Below are 17,117 nucleotides of genomic sequence, written 5' to 3' on the forward strand. Positions count from 1 at the left end.
TACAAGGCACTGATGTAGTTTCTGGGTAATAAAACATTTTTATAGCCCTGGCAAGGTGGCTCAGGTGGTTGGAACATTGTCCCATGCACCAAAAGGTTGTGGGTTTGATTCCCAGTTAGGGCACAGACCTAGGCTGCCAGTTTGCCTCAGTGGTTAGAGTGTTGATTTGTGTGAGAGGCAACCAATCAATGTGTCTCTCTCACATAGATGTTTCTCTTGCTCTCTCTCCTTCCCTTCCACTGCATCTAAAAATCAATGGAAAAATATCCTCAGGTGAGGATTAACAACAACAACAACAACAATAATAATAATAAAGTTTTTATAAATGACTATTTCATGACATGAAAAATGACAAGGGGGTGGTGGTGTCATGTGAGCCCAGAGCTTGGGAAAGCTCTTGATTGCTGTGTGGACAGGTCCCTTCTCTGTTTTTATTCCTTCCTCTGGATAAAGGAGACTCCACATGGAGAGTGATGTGAGTGTTGAGGATGTACTGCATGTAAACACTTGAACTGGTGCTTGGCACATAGTAAATGCTCAATAATGGTGGCTGCTGGACACTTCCAGTGTACTTGCAGGGATGGGTGTGCATGAGTCCCTTAGGCTGGCATATGTGCAGGTTCACATACACATAGGTCTACATGTGCACCAATGTACGTCATGCACACTGAAGTTGGTATGTTGCATGAGGCAGATTGCACTTGCGTGGGGGCACAAGCATGTGCAAACAGAATCACGGGTACTTGGCCCTGAGAACAACGTCCTGGGAGGAGGAAATGTAGTTCTCAGTTTTCTGCCCCAGCACTCTCATCTCCCTGGTTCCCTTCAGCTCAAAGATTCTGGGAATTTAGGCTTCATTTTTAAGGCTGTCAGTGTATGGGTTAAACAACCTCCAAAAAAGAGGAAATTGGTAGGGAGATTTGGGGCACTTGGGTTTGTGGCTCTGCCGTGCTGCTGAGGGACATCTGGACCCACTCTGGCCAGCTTTGAGTCCTCAGTCTCTCTTGTCCATCCACCCCCATGGCCCTTGCCCTTTTATCACTCAGAGCATTACCATCAGTGGTCTGGAGACCCGTCCTTGGCATCTTGGTCTTCTCCACTTGTTGCTTTTTTAAAATAAATTTTTATTGATTTTAGAGAAGAGAGGGAGGGAGGGAGGGGGAGAAAGAGAGAGAGTGAGAGAGAAAGAGAGAGAGAGAGAAATATTGATTGGTTGCTTTCTGGAGGGCACTCTGATCGGGGACTGAACCTGAAACCTGGGTATGTGCCCTAACTGGAAATCGAAACAGTGACCTTTTTGTGCACAGGGTGATGTTCAACCAACTGAGCCACACTAGCCAGGGCTCGTCTTCATTTCTAATGCTTAGAAAGGACTATGCCAGTCCCCTGCTCAGAATCCTTCCTTGGCTCCCCACTGCCTCCAGGATAAAACCTAAGTTCCTTGCTTGGCCTTGTGGGGTTTGCTCACCTTTCCTCATCTCTTACTCTTCTTCATTCTGCTGGACTTTTCCCTCTACTCAGACTGGGGTCCTCTCCTGGATGCAATGATGAAGAGTAAATGAGAGAAGTGAATTTCCTCTTCTCACTCCTCTTTATATTTAATTTGGAATCCAGCAAATTTGCATTCAGATCTCATCTTTGCCATTTCCTCGCTCTTTGTGACCCTGAGCAGGTTTCAGACCCTATGAGTTTTAGATGGTTCCTTTGCCAGATGGAAATAAAATATTTCTTTTTGCTAGGGCTGGATTTATTTTAATTTTCAATTGTATTTGTTTTTAAAGCCCCGGCCGGTTTGGCTCAGCGGTTAGAGCGTCGGTCCTCAGACCAGAGGCCCGGGTTTGGTTCCACTAAGAGCACGTACTTCCGTTGCAGTTTGTCCCCGCCCCAGTTGGGGTCCTGTGGGTGGCAGCCAGTCCATGTGTCTCTCTCACATCGATGTTTTTCTCTCTCTCTCTCTCTCCTTTCCTCCCACTCTATCTGAAGATAAATGCAAAAATGTCCTCGGGTGAGGATAAGAAAAAAAGTTCACCTGGCTCAACATTTTGATAAGATTACATATACAGCAAAAATTTCCTCCCCAAACACCCAGTTTTTTTTTTGTATCTTCCTTGCCCTTAAAGTTACTCTTTTACACATCTTGTAGATTCTTCCATAAATGTCACCTATCGAGGACCTACCATATGTGCTCTCCATGGACATTTCACTGTCCTCACAGCCGCCCCTCAGGCATAAGAGGAAATTGAGGCTCAGAGACGAGAAGCCACTTGCCCAAAGTCACACATTGGTAAGCAGTAGACCCAAGATAATGTGAGCGTGTCCATTTATTAAGTGCCTACTATGTGCCAGGTCCTCAGGACTGTCTCAAACCTGGGACATTCAGCACATTCAACCGATACTGAGTGCCCTCATCTTTTGGGCACTCGGCTGGGTGCTGGCGAGGGCTCATCGCGGGACACATTTTCCGGGTAAGAAAACCAAGAAACAGAAGGGGAAAACCGCCCTGATATCACAGGGTGCTAATCAGCCAGCCCTGTTTTACTGGTAGGGGAACTGGGGCACAGAGAAGGAACGTGACTTGCTCAAGGAAAGCCAGCTGGCAGGTGGCAGAGCCAGACCCAAAGTCTCACACTGGCTACCAAGGCTCTGCGAGCGGCCTCGTGGCCCCTCCCCTTTCGGCGGGCGTGTCCAACCTGGCCCCGCCCCGCCGCGTTCCAGGCAGCCGGGGCGGCGTTTCCTGCCTGCATCGCTGGGCGGGCGGCCGGCCCATCTGGCGGCCCCCGCGGGGCGGCGCGGGGAGGCGGCCCAGACTCGCTGGAGCCAGGCGCCGGCCGGGCCCCCCTGCCCGCCTGCAGAGCCCAGGTGTGGCCGCGGCGGGGGAGGGGGTGTGCCTTCCTTCCCGCTCGGCCCTTCCTGCCGCACCCGGGCAGGATGCAGCCGCCTCCTGCCGCTCCTCAGCCTCCGCCTCCCACGGCCCAGCCGGGAATCAAGGAGGGAACCCGAGCTCTGGGAGAGCGGGGCGGCAGGGAGTGCAAGGCCCCGCCCGCCTCTGGTACCCGCGCCTTATGAGACCCCGGTCAAGTCTTGGCCTCTTTTGGGGGTATTCAGTTTTCTCACTTGTGCAAGGACAGCTGGACTCTGACCTCCTGGATCTTCCGGGGGCTCTGGCCTTGCCCCTCAGGGACCCCAGCCAGAACTGTGGGAGCTGGAGGCAGCTTTTCTGCCTTAGGTCTTGACATTATCCATTTATTAATCCATTTCAAGTCTGTCTCCCCAGCACAACTCAGCCCCAGTCCTGGCGGGTCCTGTGTTCCCTGCTGTGCCCAGCTCATACCTGGTCCCGAGGCCTGGAAGGACATCTCAAGGCTTTACACCCCCCAAGTTGGAGCGTTGCCTGGAAGAAAGGTTCTTATCCATTTCACAGTTGAGGAAACAGTACAGAGTGGGCAGGCCCGTTCCGGTCCCATCATGGCAGCCAGCCCTGCTCAGTCAGACTCTCATTTTCTTTTCCAGTGTGCACCCCCAAGAAATGGAACTCGGAATCCAGTATCCTGGCATGTCAAACAGCACCTCTGGTGAACATCATGGTCTTGGAAGCCAGGCACCCTAGGTTCAAATTCCCTCTGGGAACTTAATGTCTCTGCTTCAGTTTCCTTTATCTGTAAAAATGATGGTACCTATCTCACAGAATTGTTATAATAAAATATTTCTGAAATGCATAGCATAATGCTAGACACACGGTGAATACAAATGAAATAGCCTGTGCACTAGGGGCTCTCAGTACTGCTGGCCTTCTCCTTGCTGTCCCCTCCCACCTACTGTAGTTAAGGAGACTAAGACACAGAGAGGGGCACCTAAAAAGCTAGGGGCAGAAGTTGGGGGTTTTGGAGCAATTTTTCAAGAATCCACACCCACCCTGGGGTGAGGCTGGAACCAGGCCCATCCAGGGCCCCGCCCAGCCACCCACCCCTGCGTCTCCAGCGTGCGGCCTGCAGGCCCAATCCGTGCCGGCCTGTTGCCATTTTTCCATGGGACTCTGGCGGTGGCAGTTCACATCTGGAGTCTAGACTCGGAGGCTCTGCGGGCCGGGCCTACCGCCCGGGCTGGGCCACCGCTGCCCGCTGTTTGCTCAGCTGAAGCTGGTTAATTGGAATTAGAGTGGCCTCTGCGGTGCCGGCTGGCCGGGCGGGCCCTGGATGGCCGCTGCCGAGGTCTGTGGAACATCTGGCCCGGCCAGGACGGTCATTAGGTGGCGGGCGCCCGGCGCCACTGCCACCTCAGCCTCCGCCGGGGGCCGGTGGTGACTCAATGAGGCCTTTGTGGGCCCTGGGCCGCACAGCCAACCGCACTGTGTGCCTGGGCTGCCTGCCCCATCTGCTGCCCTCAGAGGGGCCTTGTTCCAGGACCACACGGCCTTCCCTCCGGAGGCGGCTGGAGTCGGAAGAGATGGAGAAGCCCCTGAAAGGGACCCTCCTGGCTAGAAGCCTTTGCGATGTCCTAGACTTGTGTTCCTTTCCATAGAATCCTAGGCCCAAGAGGTGGAGAGGAGTTGCACAGTCCTTAGGAACTCTGGAAGTCAGATTGCTTGAGGACAAGTCCGTATCTGTGGGCAAGATGCTTCAACTCTCTCACTTGCATGACAGGGTTCATATCACCTGGGCCTGACTGTGAGAATTAAGTGAAATCCTGTATTGAGGTGCTTGGTACATGTAACAGCTCAATACCTAGTGAGGTTATTACAAATACTTCTGATTCTCTGCTCATCCTTGTCCTTTAGGCACCTCCAAACTGTCTGGAAGTCAGTTATTTTCAGCCTTTGAACCCGAAGCTTGGTCAAGGGAGTGCCCTGGGCTGGGAGCTGGAGGACTGAGTCTCAGGCCAGTGGACACCCCCTCCCATCTCAGTTTCTCCACCCAGTGACCCGACACCTCACCTAGTGCACTGGGCTCCTCCGGCAGGCAAGGGCTGCTGTGTTCTGCAAATGTCATAGAAACCCTGGCCCTTCGAGCTCCAGCTCTCGGGCCTGGACGGCCTCCCAAGCACTGGGCCCAATCCCTCCCAACCTGCTTCTCCAGTGGCTTTGGCCCTTGTGCTGTGACCAGCATTGCTGTGGGGAGAGGTGCTCCTAGATTCAGGATCTTTCTGGCCTTGCAGTAGTCATTTTGAGGAAGAGCCCCAAGAATGACAATGATGGGGCCTTGATCTCGACGGCGACAGAGTCCAGGTGCTCTCCAGCTGAAGCCTTGTCGACATTGGGACCAGGGAAGCTGGTTCCTGCCAACCTGGGGATAAAATCTAAACCATTCCCTGGGGACCATGAGGCCCTGCCCATTTCTCTGCCTTTTCAGATACTGGTCCCTTTGCCGAGTGAAGTCAGTCTTTTGGCACCAACCTCTTTGCCTCCCTTCATGGGTGGGTGGAGAGGTGGCACAGCCAGCACCTGTCCAACATGTTTGCTGCCCCCTAGTGTGTGAGGACAGTGGCCAGGACAACTGGATGGCTAGTGGGAGAGGGCTCGTGGGCTCCCTCTGCTGGCCAGAGGGCATCCTTGGGGTGCTGAATTGGCAGACTGGCCAGGCACTGGGTGGGCATTCAGGAAGGAAGGGCCCAGAAGTCAGGGCTTCTCCTCAGATTGTGACAATCCATCCCCAAGAAGGGGCTTACAGAAAGGTTTCTGGGTGGGAGGGTGAGAGCTAGTAGATCCAATGTAAGATGCTGGGTGCAGAGAACCCCTCTAGGAGCTCAGAGGTCTGCCTGGGCAACAGGATGCATTTTTAATGTGAGGCAAAGTCAGTCCACAATACAAAAATCTAAAAATCAGATCCATTTTTTCCACCTGGCACCTGGGGCAGTAGGGGAAGCTGGGGGCTTCCTTTGCCTGCAGGTGACAGGGAGGGGCAGAAGAAGGCCAGAGAAGGGGAAGAGGGAACCAGGCCACAGAGGTGTCACTGCAGGATCCTGCTGCCCCGCCCCTCCCCGGAGTTGCCAGGCCTCCGGCACCCTCTGCCTGTGCAAGCCTGTGCTGGTCCTTCCCTGCCTGCCTGGCGGCCCTCATGAGGGCAGGCACCAGCCACATCATTTCTCCTTCTTCTCCAGCCCCTTTGATGCTGAGGTCTCTGTTCCCTCTTTGGATTCTGTCACGGCTGCTGGATCCTTAGGATTTGACTCCTCATAACTGACAAAAAGCCAAAACAATAAAAATAACACATTTAGACGAGGGGAAGAGGAGAATCCTTGGGCCCCGCCATCCCATCCCAGGCAAACTCCTCGGCTCACGAGGAACGTCAGCCCCTATCCACTGCCCAGCCTTTCCTAGTGCTTGGCCTGGCTCTACTGTGACAGATGGCACTGCTTTCCCAGTGCCCAATAGTGCCGAGAGGCGGCAAGGTCAGTGGCAAATGGAGGCAAGGTTGGGCTTTGGCTTGTGTGGACCAAGTTGAAGTTTCTTGAACCTCCCACTGGAGACAGTGAGGAAACTAAAGGGCAGCCAGGTTGAGGCTATGGGAGATGGCTGACTCTTAGGCCACATGGCAGAAGTCAGGGCTCGGCCCCGGGGTTTGAGCAGGCAGGGGGTTGTTCTGCTGGCAAGTGGCAAGGTGCCACTATTGAAGGCGGATACGCTGGCTTACCTCTTACTATGGGCTCCACTTATTAAGCAACTGAGTTCATGCCAAGGACAATGCCCACATTTCCTCACCAGATCAGACCCATGAGGCAGGAATGTGCCCACTTACAGATGAAGAAAGAGAGGCTTTGAAAGGAGAAAGTGACTTGCCCAAGAGTATCTATGTACAATGAGTAGTAACAGTACTACTACAGGGCTATTGACATCCACTTTCATGAGGGTGCCGCATTACTGGTGAGGACATTGAGGTTCGAGCTGCCCCGCTTCCTGGCCTCATGGCGGGGTGCAGGGTCTGCCTTATGGTTGTGGAGGAGCAGTTTCCTGTCGCTTGCCCCTGGCAATGTTCCCTACCCAGTTCACTGGGGCTGGGGTGTCTGCCCTACCTTGGGCCCCGGGGCAGTGGGGGAAAGCGGGCAGGTGGGCACCCGCTGGGCATTACATGGCGCTGGGATTCTGCGGGCGCCGGCGGCGAGGGCCAGCTAGCTTCTGCTGCATGGAGTCAGCCAGGCTGGCTGGGGAGCCCGAGACCGTGGGGAAGTGGGTGAGCCTCGGAGTATGAGGCAGGATTTCCGCTGAGGATTCGTAGCTGTGTGAGAGACAGACAGACAGACAGACAGAAAAAAGAGATGGCGAAGAAGAGACTAAAGGAGGATAGAGACTTCTCTTCCAGGAGCAGCGAGCGGAACTGTCTTATTTTGGTCTCTCTCTGCACTTTCGGCCTCTCTGGAAAGGAGCTGGTATTACTTGGAGAGTGAAAACGGAAAGATGTACTGATATAAGGGGACACTGGGCAGCTGGCGCTAGACGTCTGCGGCTGCTGGAAACATCTCTCAGATGTGCTGTTGTGTGAAAAACCAAGATGCAAAATGCTCCGAGGATGCCACCATCTGGGCAAGAATATGTACCCATATATTTGCTCTTAGGTACAAGGATGACTGAATGTAGACACACTGGGACAGAGCCGGCCTCGGTGGGGTGGTTGGGATGCTGAGAGTGTTGTCCCTCTCAGTTAGGGAATTCTGAACCACATACATGTGCTACCTATTTAAAAATAAATAAATAAATTAATTAATTTAAAAGGAGGGGGGCACCAGTAAAGGGAAAAGTAAAACAAAGGATAAAGTGGAGAATTGGGAGAGAGGTGGACAGAAAGAGAAGAGAGAGACCACCTGCTTTTTTTTTTTTTTTTTGGTACGTGCCCCTAGCGGGACCTGAACCTGGGACTCTATGGTCCGCAGGCCAATACTCCAACCGCTGAGCCAAGCTGGCCAGGGCTGCTTTTTTATCTCCTGAGGGGTGGGGGCGGAAAGGGAGGCAGCATGCCCTTATGGCTGAACATTTAGGGAAACCAAGCACTAACAGGTGAAAGGGGTACCCTCTGTTCCAGCTGGGAGTGTTCAGAGCTTGAGAGCACAATAGTACTGGCCTGGAGAGGTTACCCCATGGGGTGAGGTGGGGTTGACATTGGATGAGAGCCAGTTTGAGGGCAGGTGTTGAGCTCAGAGATCAGGTCCCACCTCTGCCCCCAAAGCGCCCCCAGACCTGTCCCCTATTTCACCCGATGCCTTGTCTCAGAGTCCATAGATTTTACCAGGCCAAGAGATAGGGGCAGGCAGGCTGGGAGCCTGGGGCTTCTAGGCAGGGCAGGTACGGGGGAGGGGTGAGTCACAGGTTCCCTTGGAGGCAGCCAGGTGCACAGAAGGCCCTGGCGGGTGCTCGAGGGACAACTTGGAGGCCAGACAGGTGGAGCTGGGTGGAAGGCCTGAGTGGGCAGCTTCAATCGAAGCTGGCAGCTATTTCTGGGTCCCTGGCAGGCGGGGTCAGTGGTGCTGGGGAGCAGACACCTGCTGGAGTCACGCAGGCCTTGGGGAGTGGCTAGTGTGCATATGGCCATGGGGAAGGGGTATGTTGCTACCGAGATAGAGAGAAACCAGCTAGTGTGTTACAGCCAGAGATGGCTGAACAGGGACTGACACTTGATTTCTAATCTGGGGCGTTTTCTGCCACACTAGAGCCCTCTTATTATTCCCAAGTGAAAACTGAGGCCAGGGGAGGGGAAGGACAAGCCTGGAGTCACAAGGTGGCACAGTCAATGGGGACTCAGGACTCCTGACAATTAGGCAGCCCTGGCAGAAGGATGGGGGAGGAATTCTACACCAGCCAGTCCTTTTTCAAGACCAGCTGGCCTTTGGCTGTGGGAGCTGGCTGGAGAGGCCCATGGCTTTGCCCTCCCATGGCTCCTGGCCCACAGAAAGGTTCTTGCTAGTGCCCACAGGCCAGGCACCCACCTGCTAGTGGAAAGGGCAAAGGGTGGGGCTGGTAGTGGGAAAAATGCTCCCCTGGAGACGTGTACAAACAGCTCCACTGGCTGTCTGCAGGTGTACCTGTGCCATGCAAACGTCTGCTCCCTGCCCCCTCTTACCTGAACATCTCCGTCACTTCTCCCTTGGCCAGTGCCACCAGGACGGGAAAGCCGATGCAGGCGGGGACCAGGTACAAGAGGGCAGGCTGTAAGAGGACACAGGGTAGTGAGGCAATGCTGGGCAGGAAACCTGCTAGGGGCCATGCCCATCATTCCACCCTTTCCAGGGCATGACAGGGACAGCTACTGCCCAGGTTCACAGAGCGAGTCAGTGGCTGGGCCTGAATCTGGGGCTCCTGACTCCCAGACCAGGGCTGTTCCTCCCTGGAAAAGAAGGCAAGAAACCTAAAGAAACTCAAGTATGCAGGGCTTTAAGGATGCCCAAGAGTCTGGCTGGCAGCATCCTATCAGCTAGGACATTAGGTTCAAACTTGTACCTCCTGGGCCAGTCCTATTTCTAGAGACCCTCCTTCTCTAGGTCTGGGCTGGAAGTTTGCTTTAAAAAACAAACAAACAAACAAACAAACAAACAAACAAACAAACAAACCCACCCACCCAAAACCTCACCTGAGGATATATTTTTATTGGTTTTAGACAGAAATGAAGGAAGAGGATGAGAGACAGAAACAAGGATGTGAGAAACATTGATCAGTTGCCTCCCATATGTACCCTGACTGCGAATTGAACCCACAATCTGGGTACGTGCCCTGACCAGGAATTGAACCTGCGACCCTTCGATGCATGGGGCAATGCCCCAATCTAATGAGCCACATTGGCCAAGGCCTAAGAAGTTTGCATTTTTAACAAATGTTCCAGGAGATGCTGCTACAATAATATGATGATGATGACATAACGGCTGCGGGTGGAGCACCTGCTGTGGCTGGTACTGAGGACACCCAGCTGATCACTGGCTCAGCCAGGATTCCCACCCTGGTGGTCTGGGCCCACAGCCTGTGCTGAGGCCAGGCAAACCTGGGTTTGGAGGATGGCAGTTATCCTAAGGGCCCTTGTTCATGGAGCACCTACTGTGCACACTGAGCTCAGGCCTCCCAGGGGGTGCTTCAGTCCATCTCCACATCCCCTGTGAGTATCCTCCTTGTGCACAGAAGGCTGGTGCTTTGGGAGGAGGGGACAGCCCAGGCCTCAGAGGTCTGAAAGGCAAACTGGGTATTAAATCTTGGGCATACTAGACTCTAAAGCCATTCTTTTCCTTGCAGCCTCGGGAAGCCGGATGTCACTCTACTGTTCAACTCTCCGTGGCCCTCTATGCTCCCAGCAGCCTGAGGCCCCCATGAAGCCTCCTCCTGACCTGCCCTACTCTGGTCACACTGGCCTCATTTCAGTCCTCATTGTCACCTTCGGCCTCAGGACCTCTGCCTGATGAAGTTCCCCTTTGCCTCGACCTCTCCTTCAGAGCTCAGCTCGGCCATACTTCCACGGGGAAGCCTTCACTTGCATGGCCAGGGCCCCTGAAATTCTTCACAGCATTCTCTGACAATTTGAACAGAACGCCCTACGCCATTACAGACTGGCGTCACAGCTGTCTTGTTCACAGCTGGATTCCTGGCACTCAGAAGAGGGCCTGGCAAATACTAAGCAAATGGTGTCTTCCTGGGTGCTCGCAGAGTTAAAAGGGTGTCTTGAAGATGACTGGGTGAGGAGACATCATCCCTGGCAGGAAACAGGGCTCCACAATCCCTTGAGTCTGACCTTCAGATCATTTTTTGGCAACCACCATGAGCGGGCTGTGAACTACCCACTTCACATTACATTACCCCTGAATCTAATAACACTGTAAATACTAGAATCTGAGGTTTTTTTAAAAAAAATCCTCACCTGAGGACATTTTTCCATTTTTTGTTCAGATAGAGTGGGAGGGAGTGCGAGGGTGAGAGGGAGAGCAAGGGAAGGAGGGAGGGGGGGGGAGAGAGAGAGGGAGAGAGAGAAACCGATGTGAAAGGGACACATCGAGTGGCTGCTACCCGCACGACCAATCAGGGCCTGAGACAAACTGCAACCAAGGTATGTGCCCTTAGCGGGAACTGAACCCGGGTCTCTCTGGACCGCAGGCCGACGCTCTAACTGCTGAGCCAAACCGACTAGGCTAGGATCTGAGTTTATAGACGATGCTACCGAGGTTCAAACGGGGTGATGACTTGCCCAAGGTAACACAAGGTGTCTGTAAGTGGTTGAGCTTGGATTTGAACCTGGGCAGCTGAGCTTCTCCCATGGCATCAGGTCTCTGCTATGAAGTAGGCTTTGGGCCAAGAGTAACAGAAACCACAATGACAAAGGACTGCAGCGGAACCTGTGAGAGGCAGTCAAAGCAGTACTCAGAGCCAACGAGAGGGGCTCCTTTGGGAGGTAGTGAGTTCGTAATTATCAGGAGGACATGAGCCTACTGGTTTTTCCTCTCAGGGCACCAGGGAACCTCTCCAAAGAAAGTCAGTGCTAAAAGAGAGGCTGGGATGTACAACTTGGGGAGGTGAGCAGGGGGTTTGGACTCCCGGTTTTTCACTACACCTTGGCTTTGCTGTGTGACCACAGCTAAACCACTCCCCCAACCCCCTCTGTACAATGAGGTTACCTGATCGTCTCTCAGGGCCTTTCTAGAAGGCTTCTAGACCCCTGGCTTAGAGTGGCTTTTCGATAGAGGCTCAGTGGGTTGACGACTGCATATGCAGAGGACAACCCTACCTAGGGAACTGCTGCTATTGGGACTGCCTGTGACTTGAAGAGAGAGTGAGACCTCACTGAACAGGCTCCCCTTGCCCCTATGTTCAGGGAGATGCCCACATGGACGACTAGGGAGAATGGCTGGGCTGCTGCTGGGGAGTAGTACAGGCCTGGGCCTAGGGGACAAAAGTCCAGGGTTCCAGCTGGGGCCCAGCTTGACTTGCTGTGTAACCCTGGAAAGTCTCCTTTTCTGTCTGGGCCACAGTGTCCCCCACCTCTCCTGCTTTTGCACAGCTGTGTGAGAGCTCCCAATGGAATCTCTGTGGGATCTAGCCAAGGCAGAAGGCAAGCCTGCCACCTGGTGGCCGATGGGGAAATGGCTCTGGGCTTGGAATGGCTGAGAGTTGGAGTTGTCTGAGCTCCTTTCCCAATCCAGGTTCAATCATTCTCTGCAACGTCCTTGCCAGGTGTAGGTCACTCTCAGCTTGCACAGACCCGAGGCTGTTTAGAGCAGAAGAGAAGGAGAGATGGCTCCCCTACGGGGTAGAGGACCTTGGTACTTCTGAAAAATTATACTGGGATCCACCCCATACACAGTGTAGATATGTAAATACTATACAGACTAAACAAGTGAAAGCAAAAAGGTTTAGCACAGTGACTGGCACAGAGTAACTGGTCAACAAACAGCTCCTGTGATTAATTTGAAGGTGGCTCCTCTATGGCTGGTGCCCTGGGGCTGGGGAACAGCAACAATGACTGAATAATACTGCTTGGGCCATGCATGATTCTGAGCATTTTACTTATATTAACTCATTTCATCCTCAAGCAATTCCAAGGTGGCTACTATTGTTTACCCTCATTTTCTGTTTTTATCCATCCATGAGAAAAATCAAGCATAAGTTCAGCATCCTGCCCAGAGTCCCACAACTAGCATATGGCAGGGTCTGGCTTCCCTTAGCCTCCTTTGCACACTGCCTCTCCAAGTCGGGCTTCAGAGTCTGGCTTGTTTCCCTGTGACACAGGCTTGAATCTCGGCTCCACCCCATACTTGCCATCTGGCACCTGAACTCCAGTTCCCTCACCTGTTCACAATGACCCCCTTTAAGTACTGAGCAGAGCCTGGCTCACAGAAGTGCTCTTTTTTCCAGGGAAGAGGAATTCTGTCTGCCTGCTTTGTCCTCTGTCTTCCCGTCTTCAGGTCACACCGACAGTGGCTCCAGCCCCACCCCACCCTGGTTCACTCTGTGGCAATTCAGTACCATCTCGGTGGGACAGGAGGCAGAGCCTGGCCAGCTGGGGGGTGGGGGAGGGGACCCTAATGTCTTATCTCGTCTGGCAGGGTGGGCAATGGGCTGACACACCCACCCTCCACCCCAACCCCATTCTTCTGAGCCCACCCTTCTTCCCTCCACTGAGGCTGGGAAGTCACTTCCACTCTTTCTTAGACTCCCTGCAAGCTGGGGCCATGAGATGTGGGCAAAAATCTGGTAAGACGGTTCTGGGAAGGGGTTTGCCCTTCTTGCCATTAATGTGTGTGCTGCCCAAAGCAGAGGCAGTCATCTTGCAACAACCACGAGTGAAAGGCCGAGAGAATCAGACATGCTTGCTCTGACACCACTGGGGACTGCCTACCTCTGTAGGTGACAACCACACCCTGTGACGCCTGTTGCCGCAGGGAAGCGTCTCCGACACACCGAGGGCGGCCCACTCACCTGGGCATGCTTAAAGATGTGCATGATGAAGATGGTGAGGCCCAGGCCGAAGATGTAGGCCGCGAAGCTGGTGTAGAAGTAGGTGTGGGTATTCTTCTTCAAGCTTCGGGAAGGGATGGGGAGAAAGAGGGCCGGTTAGATGCAGGCATCCTTCTGAGGGGAGCTGGGAAGACCCTGGAGGCTGTGGGCTGGCTGAGAGCTCTGGGCTGGGAGAGCCCACAGGTGGGCACACATTCTGGACCTGCCCCACCTATGTGTCTTTGGACAAGTCACTTTCCTTCTTTCAGCCTCAATTTACTCATCTGCAAAATGGGGAAATCACAATCTCCCCAGTGGTTGTGAGTATCAAATGCTATAACCTCAAATAGTGGCTTAAGATTCCAGCTAGCACAAAAATCACCCAGAAAGCTTTCAAAACACTACAGAGTTCGCCCAGCTGGTGTGGCTCAGTGGTTGAGCTTGGACCCACGAAGCAAGAGGTCACTGGTTCGATTCCAGGTCAGGGCACAGCCTAGGCTGCAGGCTCGATCCCCAGTAGGGGCATGCAGGAGGCGGCGATCGATGTTTCCCTCTAATTGATGCTTTCTTCCTCTCCCTTTCTCTCTCTCTAAAAACCAATAAAAACGTTAAACAACAACAACAAGAAAAATCTATGGAGTTCTAGGCTCAATTCCCAGGGAGTCTGATCTAACAGGTCTGGGGCAAGGTCCAGGAACCTGCATTTTGAAAAACCCAGGGGATCGGATACAGGTGGACCGTGCTTTTAGAGAAACTGTACAGCTAAGTTATTACTTTTAGGTGCAGTGCACACACAATGTAGTAATCTGTTGTGTATAATGACTAGATGCTGACTACAAGGATAAAATGCCAGTGACTTCCTGGAGGTGATTTATCCAAGATCGGCCCCAGAACAGCTGAGTGACACGCAGCCCAGCACTGCCATTACATGACTTTCCTTCACAGGCCAGCTCATGGCCTCTGGGTGTCCCCAACACCTGGGCAATGCCTAGCAACATTATCTGTGAAATGAACGAGTACTTCTGAGCCCCTCTCTCCTTGCCCTGGCTGCTTCTAAGCCTTGAGCTGCAAGTACATTGAGAACCACTTTGTTATGAAGCCTGGGGTGCAGCTGACTCCCCTTTGGGAGTGTTGCACAAATTCTGGAACCAGCTCTAAAGGGCTTGCTTATTCTGCAAGAGATTCTGCTTCTGAGGATGCTGATAGCTGAACACGTGTCTCCAACAAACAGTCTGGGGACTCTTGTGGGTTCCTCTGTGTCACCTCTGAATAGCCAAGAGTAGAGCTGGCTGGCACAGATGTGCCGCAGCTTACAAACTGGCCAGGCCCCTTCCAAAGGCTGTCTGTAAGTCTGTGTGTTCATGAGGCGCAGAGTGGCACACAAACAGCCCAGACGTGTGCGATGGAGAAAGGTTAAGTTTCACATGCAAACTGGATTTCAATGATGCTGGTACTGAGTTTCTCATTACCACTGTCAACACAATTATTGCTTTTGCAATTATTGGGCATGAGGAAATGAAGAAAAGTTCATAAACCACCTCAAAATTAAGGGCACACACAGCAAGCCCTCCACTGGGGTGACTGAATGCCACCTGCTGGCAGCAGGCCCAGCTGCCCAGGTGCATTATTAACTCAAGGGCGACCTTTCCTGTGTTTTAACTGGTGACCCAAGCTGGCCCCTTCCTCTCCCCCTTGTGCTCACTTTCTACAATGGACTGAAAAAAGTCTAAGTAAGGAGAGGGCGGGGAACAGCTAAAGCAGCTGGGCCATGGTGACCTGCCCCCAGGCTGATAAAAACGATAATGACAATGACTGCAGCTGGATTTTCCTGGGAGCTACCGAGGTCAGCCTGTGCTCCGCATTCTCCAGACCTGCATGCTAACCCTGAGGAAGGAACTCTTATTCACCACTAATGTAATGATGAAAAATCTTACCTTGAAAAGGTCAGGTCACTTGCCAAGGTCATAGAGGGAGAAAGTACTATGGTTTTAATCCCTCTGGGTTTAAATCCTCTGGCCTGTGATTCTTATCTTTTTTTTTAGTCACAGACTCTTTTAACACTTAGAACCGCAAAATGCAGATAAAATCAGAATTGCTCTGGCTGCTGTGGGGGTGGAGGTTCTGGTCCCCTGAGGTACCTCCTCTGGGCTCCTGAAGGCCCTTGCAGAGCCCCTGCTAGGGGAAGGCCCCTCACTCATGGGCCTGAGAGCTGGGGTTCCTAAGCAGCTTACCTGATATCAAAACGCAGCAGCAAGGCAATGAAGATTCCTGGGGGGAGAAAGCCAGGGTTAGACAGTGGCGGGAAGCCAGCACCTTTGGAGATGTAGCCCGACTGGGCCAGGGAAGAACTAACACACAACTGGTTCCCCAACCTGGTGTTCCCAGTGGTGGAGCAATCACTGAGGCCAAGGGGGGGGGGGGCAACACTGCCAGCTGCCAGCAGAAACCCTGTCTCCCTACCATCACGCCACCTAGAACCATGAGAAGGTCCCAGGGTTTTGCTTTGGCCTGGGACCACATTGATCTGGCCCCTCCAAGCACACCGTACTGTCACACTGGCTCCATCTACCCAAACGTGTGTCAAGGGCTGCTAGTACCAGGCACCACAGGCAACCTAGGGGTAAGCAAAACCTTGTTTTCACAGAGCTCAGCCAAGGGGGGAAGGGGTACACATGTCACTCAAACAGAACCGAAGTCAGCGTGAGGGTACCACTGTGAGAAGATGTTTCCTGCGTCATGGGAAGGTGTATCATCATGGCAAGGTGTATTGGGTTGAGACCCAGGCTGAGGGGAAGGAGGGCTGGCTGCTGACCCTTGCCAGGGAAAGGGAACAGCATGTGCAAAGATCCTGAGGAAAGAAGGCTCAGAGGATGTGGCAGGGGGCAAGGAGAGCCAGCAAGGTTGTAGCCCAGAACAGGAGATGCAGGGGACAGACCAGCCATGCAGGGTCCACAGGGCAGGAGGAGGAGCTGGGTCTCTATTCTGGAAGAGTTCTAAGCAGGAAACTAAACATACTGTGAAAAAGACCCCTGTGGTGGCTGCAGAAAGAGCAGGAGTAAGCAGAACATGAGGAGGTTCTGTGGGAATGCAGGAGAGGATGGTTAGCTCTGGCTGTCCATTCACTGTACTCCTATTCACACTTCAAAACCCAGCCCAGACATGCTGAAGCCTAAGAGTCCCCAAGACACACGCTCCAGCCTCTGTATGTTGCACACACACCACACCAGTCTGTGTCTGTCTCTCTGGCTAGTCTTTGGGCTCAGACAGGGCAAGGGTTAAATCTCATTTAGTTGAGAGCAAGCTCTCAGGAACAAAAACATTCTTTGCTGATCAGAAGCCCTGAATAGCAACAAATGCTTAATTTTGAAAAGGGAAACGAGTTAGTCCTCACTGGGCTGTGAGTAGGGAGTTGGTGGGTGCAGAAACAAATGCTGCCTTTCTGGAAACAAAGTGAGGAACTCAGTGCCCCCTGGTGGCTGAATTCTGCAACTGTTCTCCAACTGATCAGGGGTCAGAGCTCTGCCAAGAGCTTTCACTGTCCCTAAGGCATCTGGTCTTCACAAGACAGCAACCCGGTCAATGTCACCAGGGCTCTGCGAGGGCGCAGTCAACTTCTGTTTGGTGTGACTGCTGAAAGACTTTGATGTGTGTAGGCACATACAGAAACACAGAGACGCCCCTCCCGGGCAGGCCTCCAGCCCAGGCTGTAACCAAGGGCACTGGGGAA

At 53.1% G+C, this 17,117-nt stretch overlaps 1 protein-coding gene across 5 annotated transcripts in view; it reads right to left on the reverse strand.

Moving 5' to 3' along the window:
- Nucleotides 1-4,414: 4,414 nt before the first annotated feature.
- The window catches only part of HM13 (histocompatibility minor 13), a 39,369-nt gene continuing 26,666 nt past the window's right edge, over nucleotides 4,415-17,117 (reverse strand). Inside the window, exons 9-13 of one of the 5 annotated variants that reach the window (XM_036244035.1) lie at nucleotides 15,622-15,658; nucleotides 13,373-13,475; nucleotides 9,045-9,130; nucleotides 7,062-7,208; nucleotides 4,415-6,172 (exon numbers count right to left, since the gene is read on the reverse strand). In XM_036244035.1, the coding sequence (XP_036099928.1) occupies nucleotides 6,073-6,172; nucleotides 7,062-7,208; nucleotides 9,045-9,130; nucleotides 13,373-13,475; nucleotides 15,622-15,658 (473 nt within the window). In that variant the 3' untranslated portion in view covers nucleotides 4,415-6,072. Of the gene's footprint in view, nucleotides 6,173-7,061; nucleotides 7,209-7,515; nucleotides 7,664-9,044; nucleotides 9,131-13,372; nucleotides 13,476-15,621; nucleotides 15,659-17,117 lie in introns of those variants that run through there. The other 4 variants (XM_036244031.1, XM_036244034.1, XM_036244033.1 and 1 more) reach the window with 4 other exon arrangements.

This window comes from Molossus molossus, unplaced genomic scaffold (genome assembly GCF_014108415.1).
Source record: "Molossus molossus isolate mMolMol1 unplaced genomic scaffold, mMolMol1.p scaffold_m16_p_6, whole genome shotgun sequence".
Classification (NCBI taxonomy): domain Eukaryota; kingdom Metazoa; phylum Chordata; class Mammalia; order Chiroptera; family Molossidae; genus Molossus; species Molossus molossus.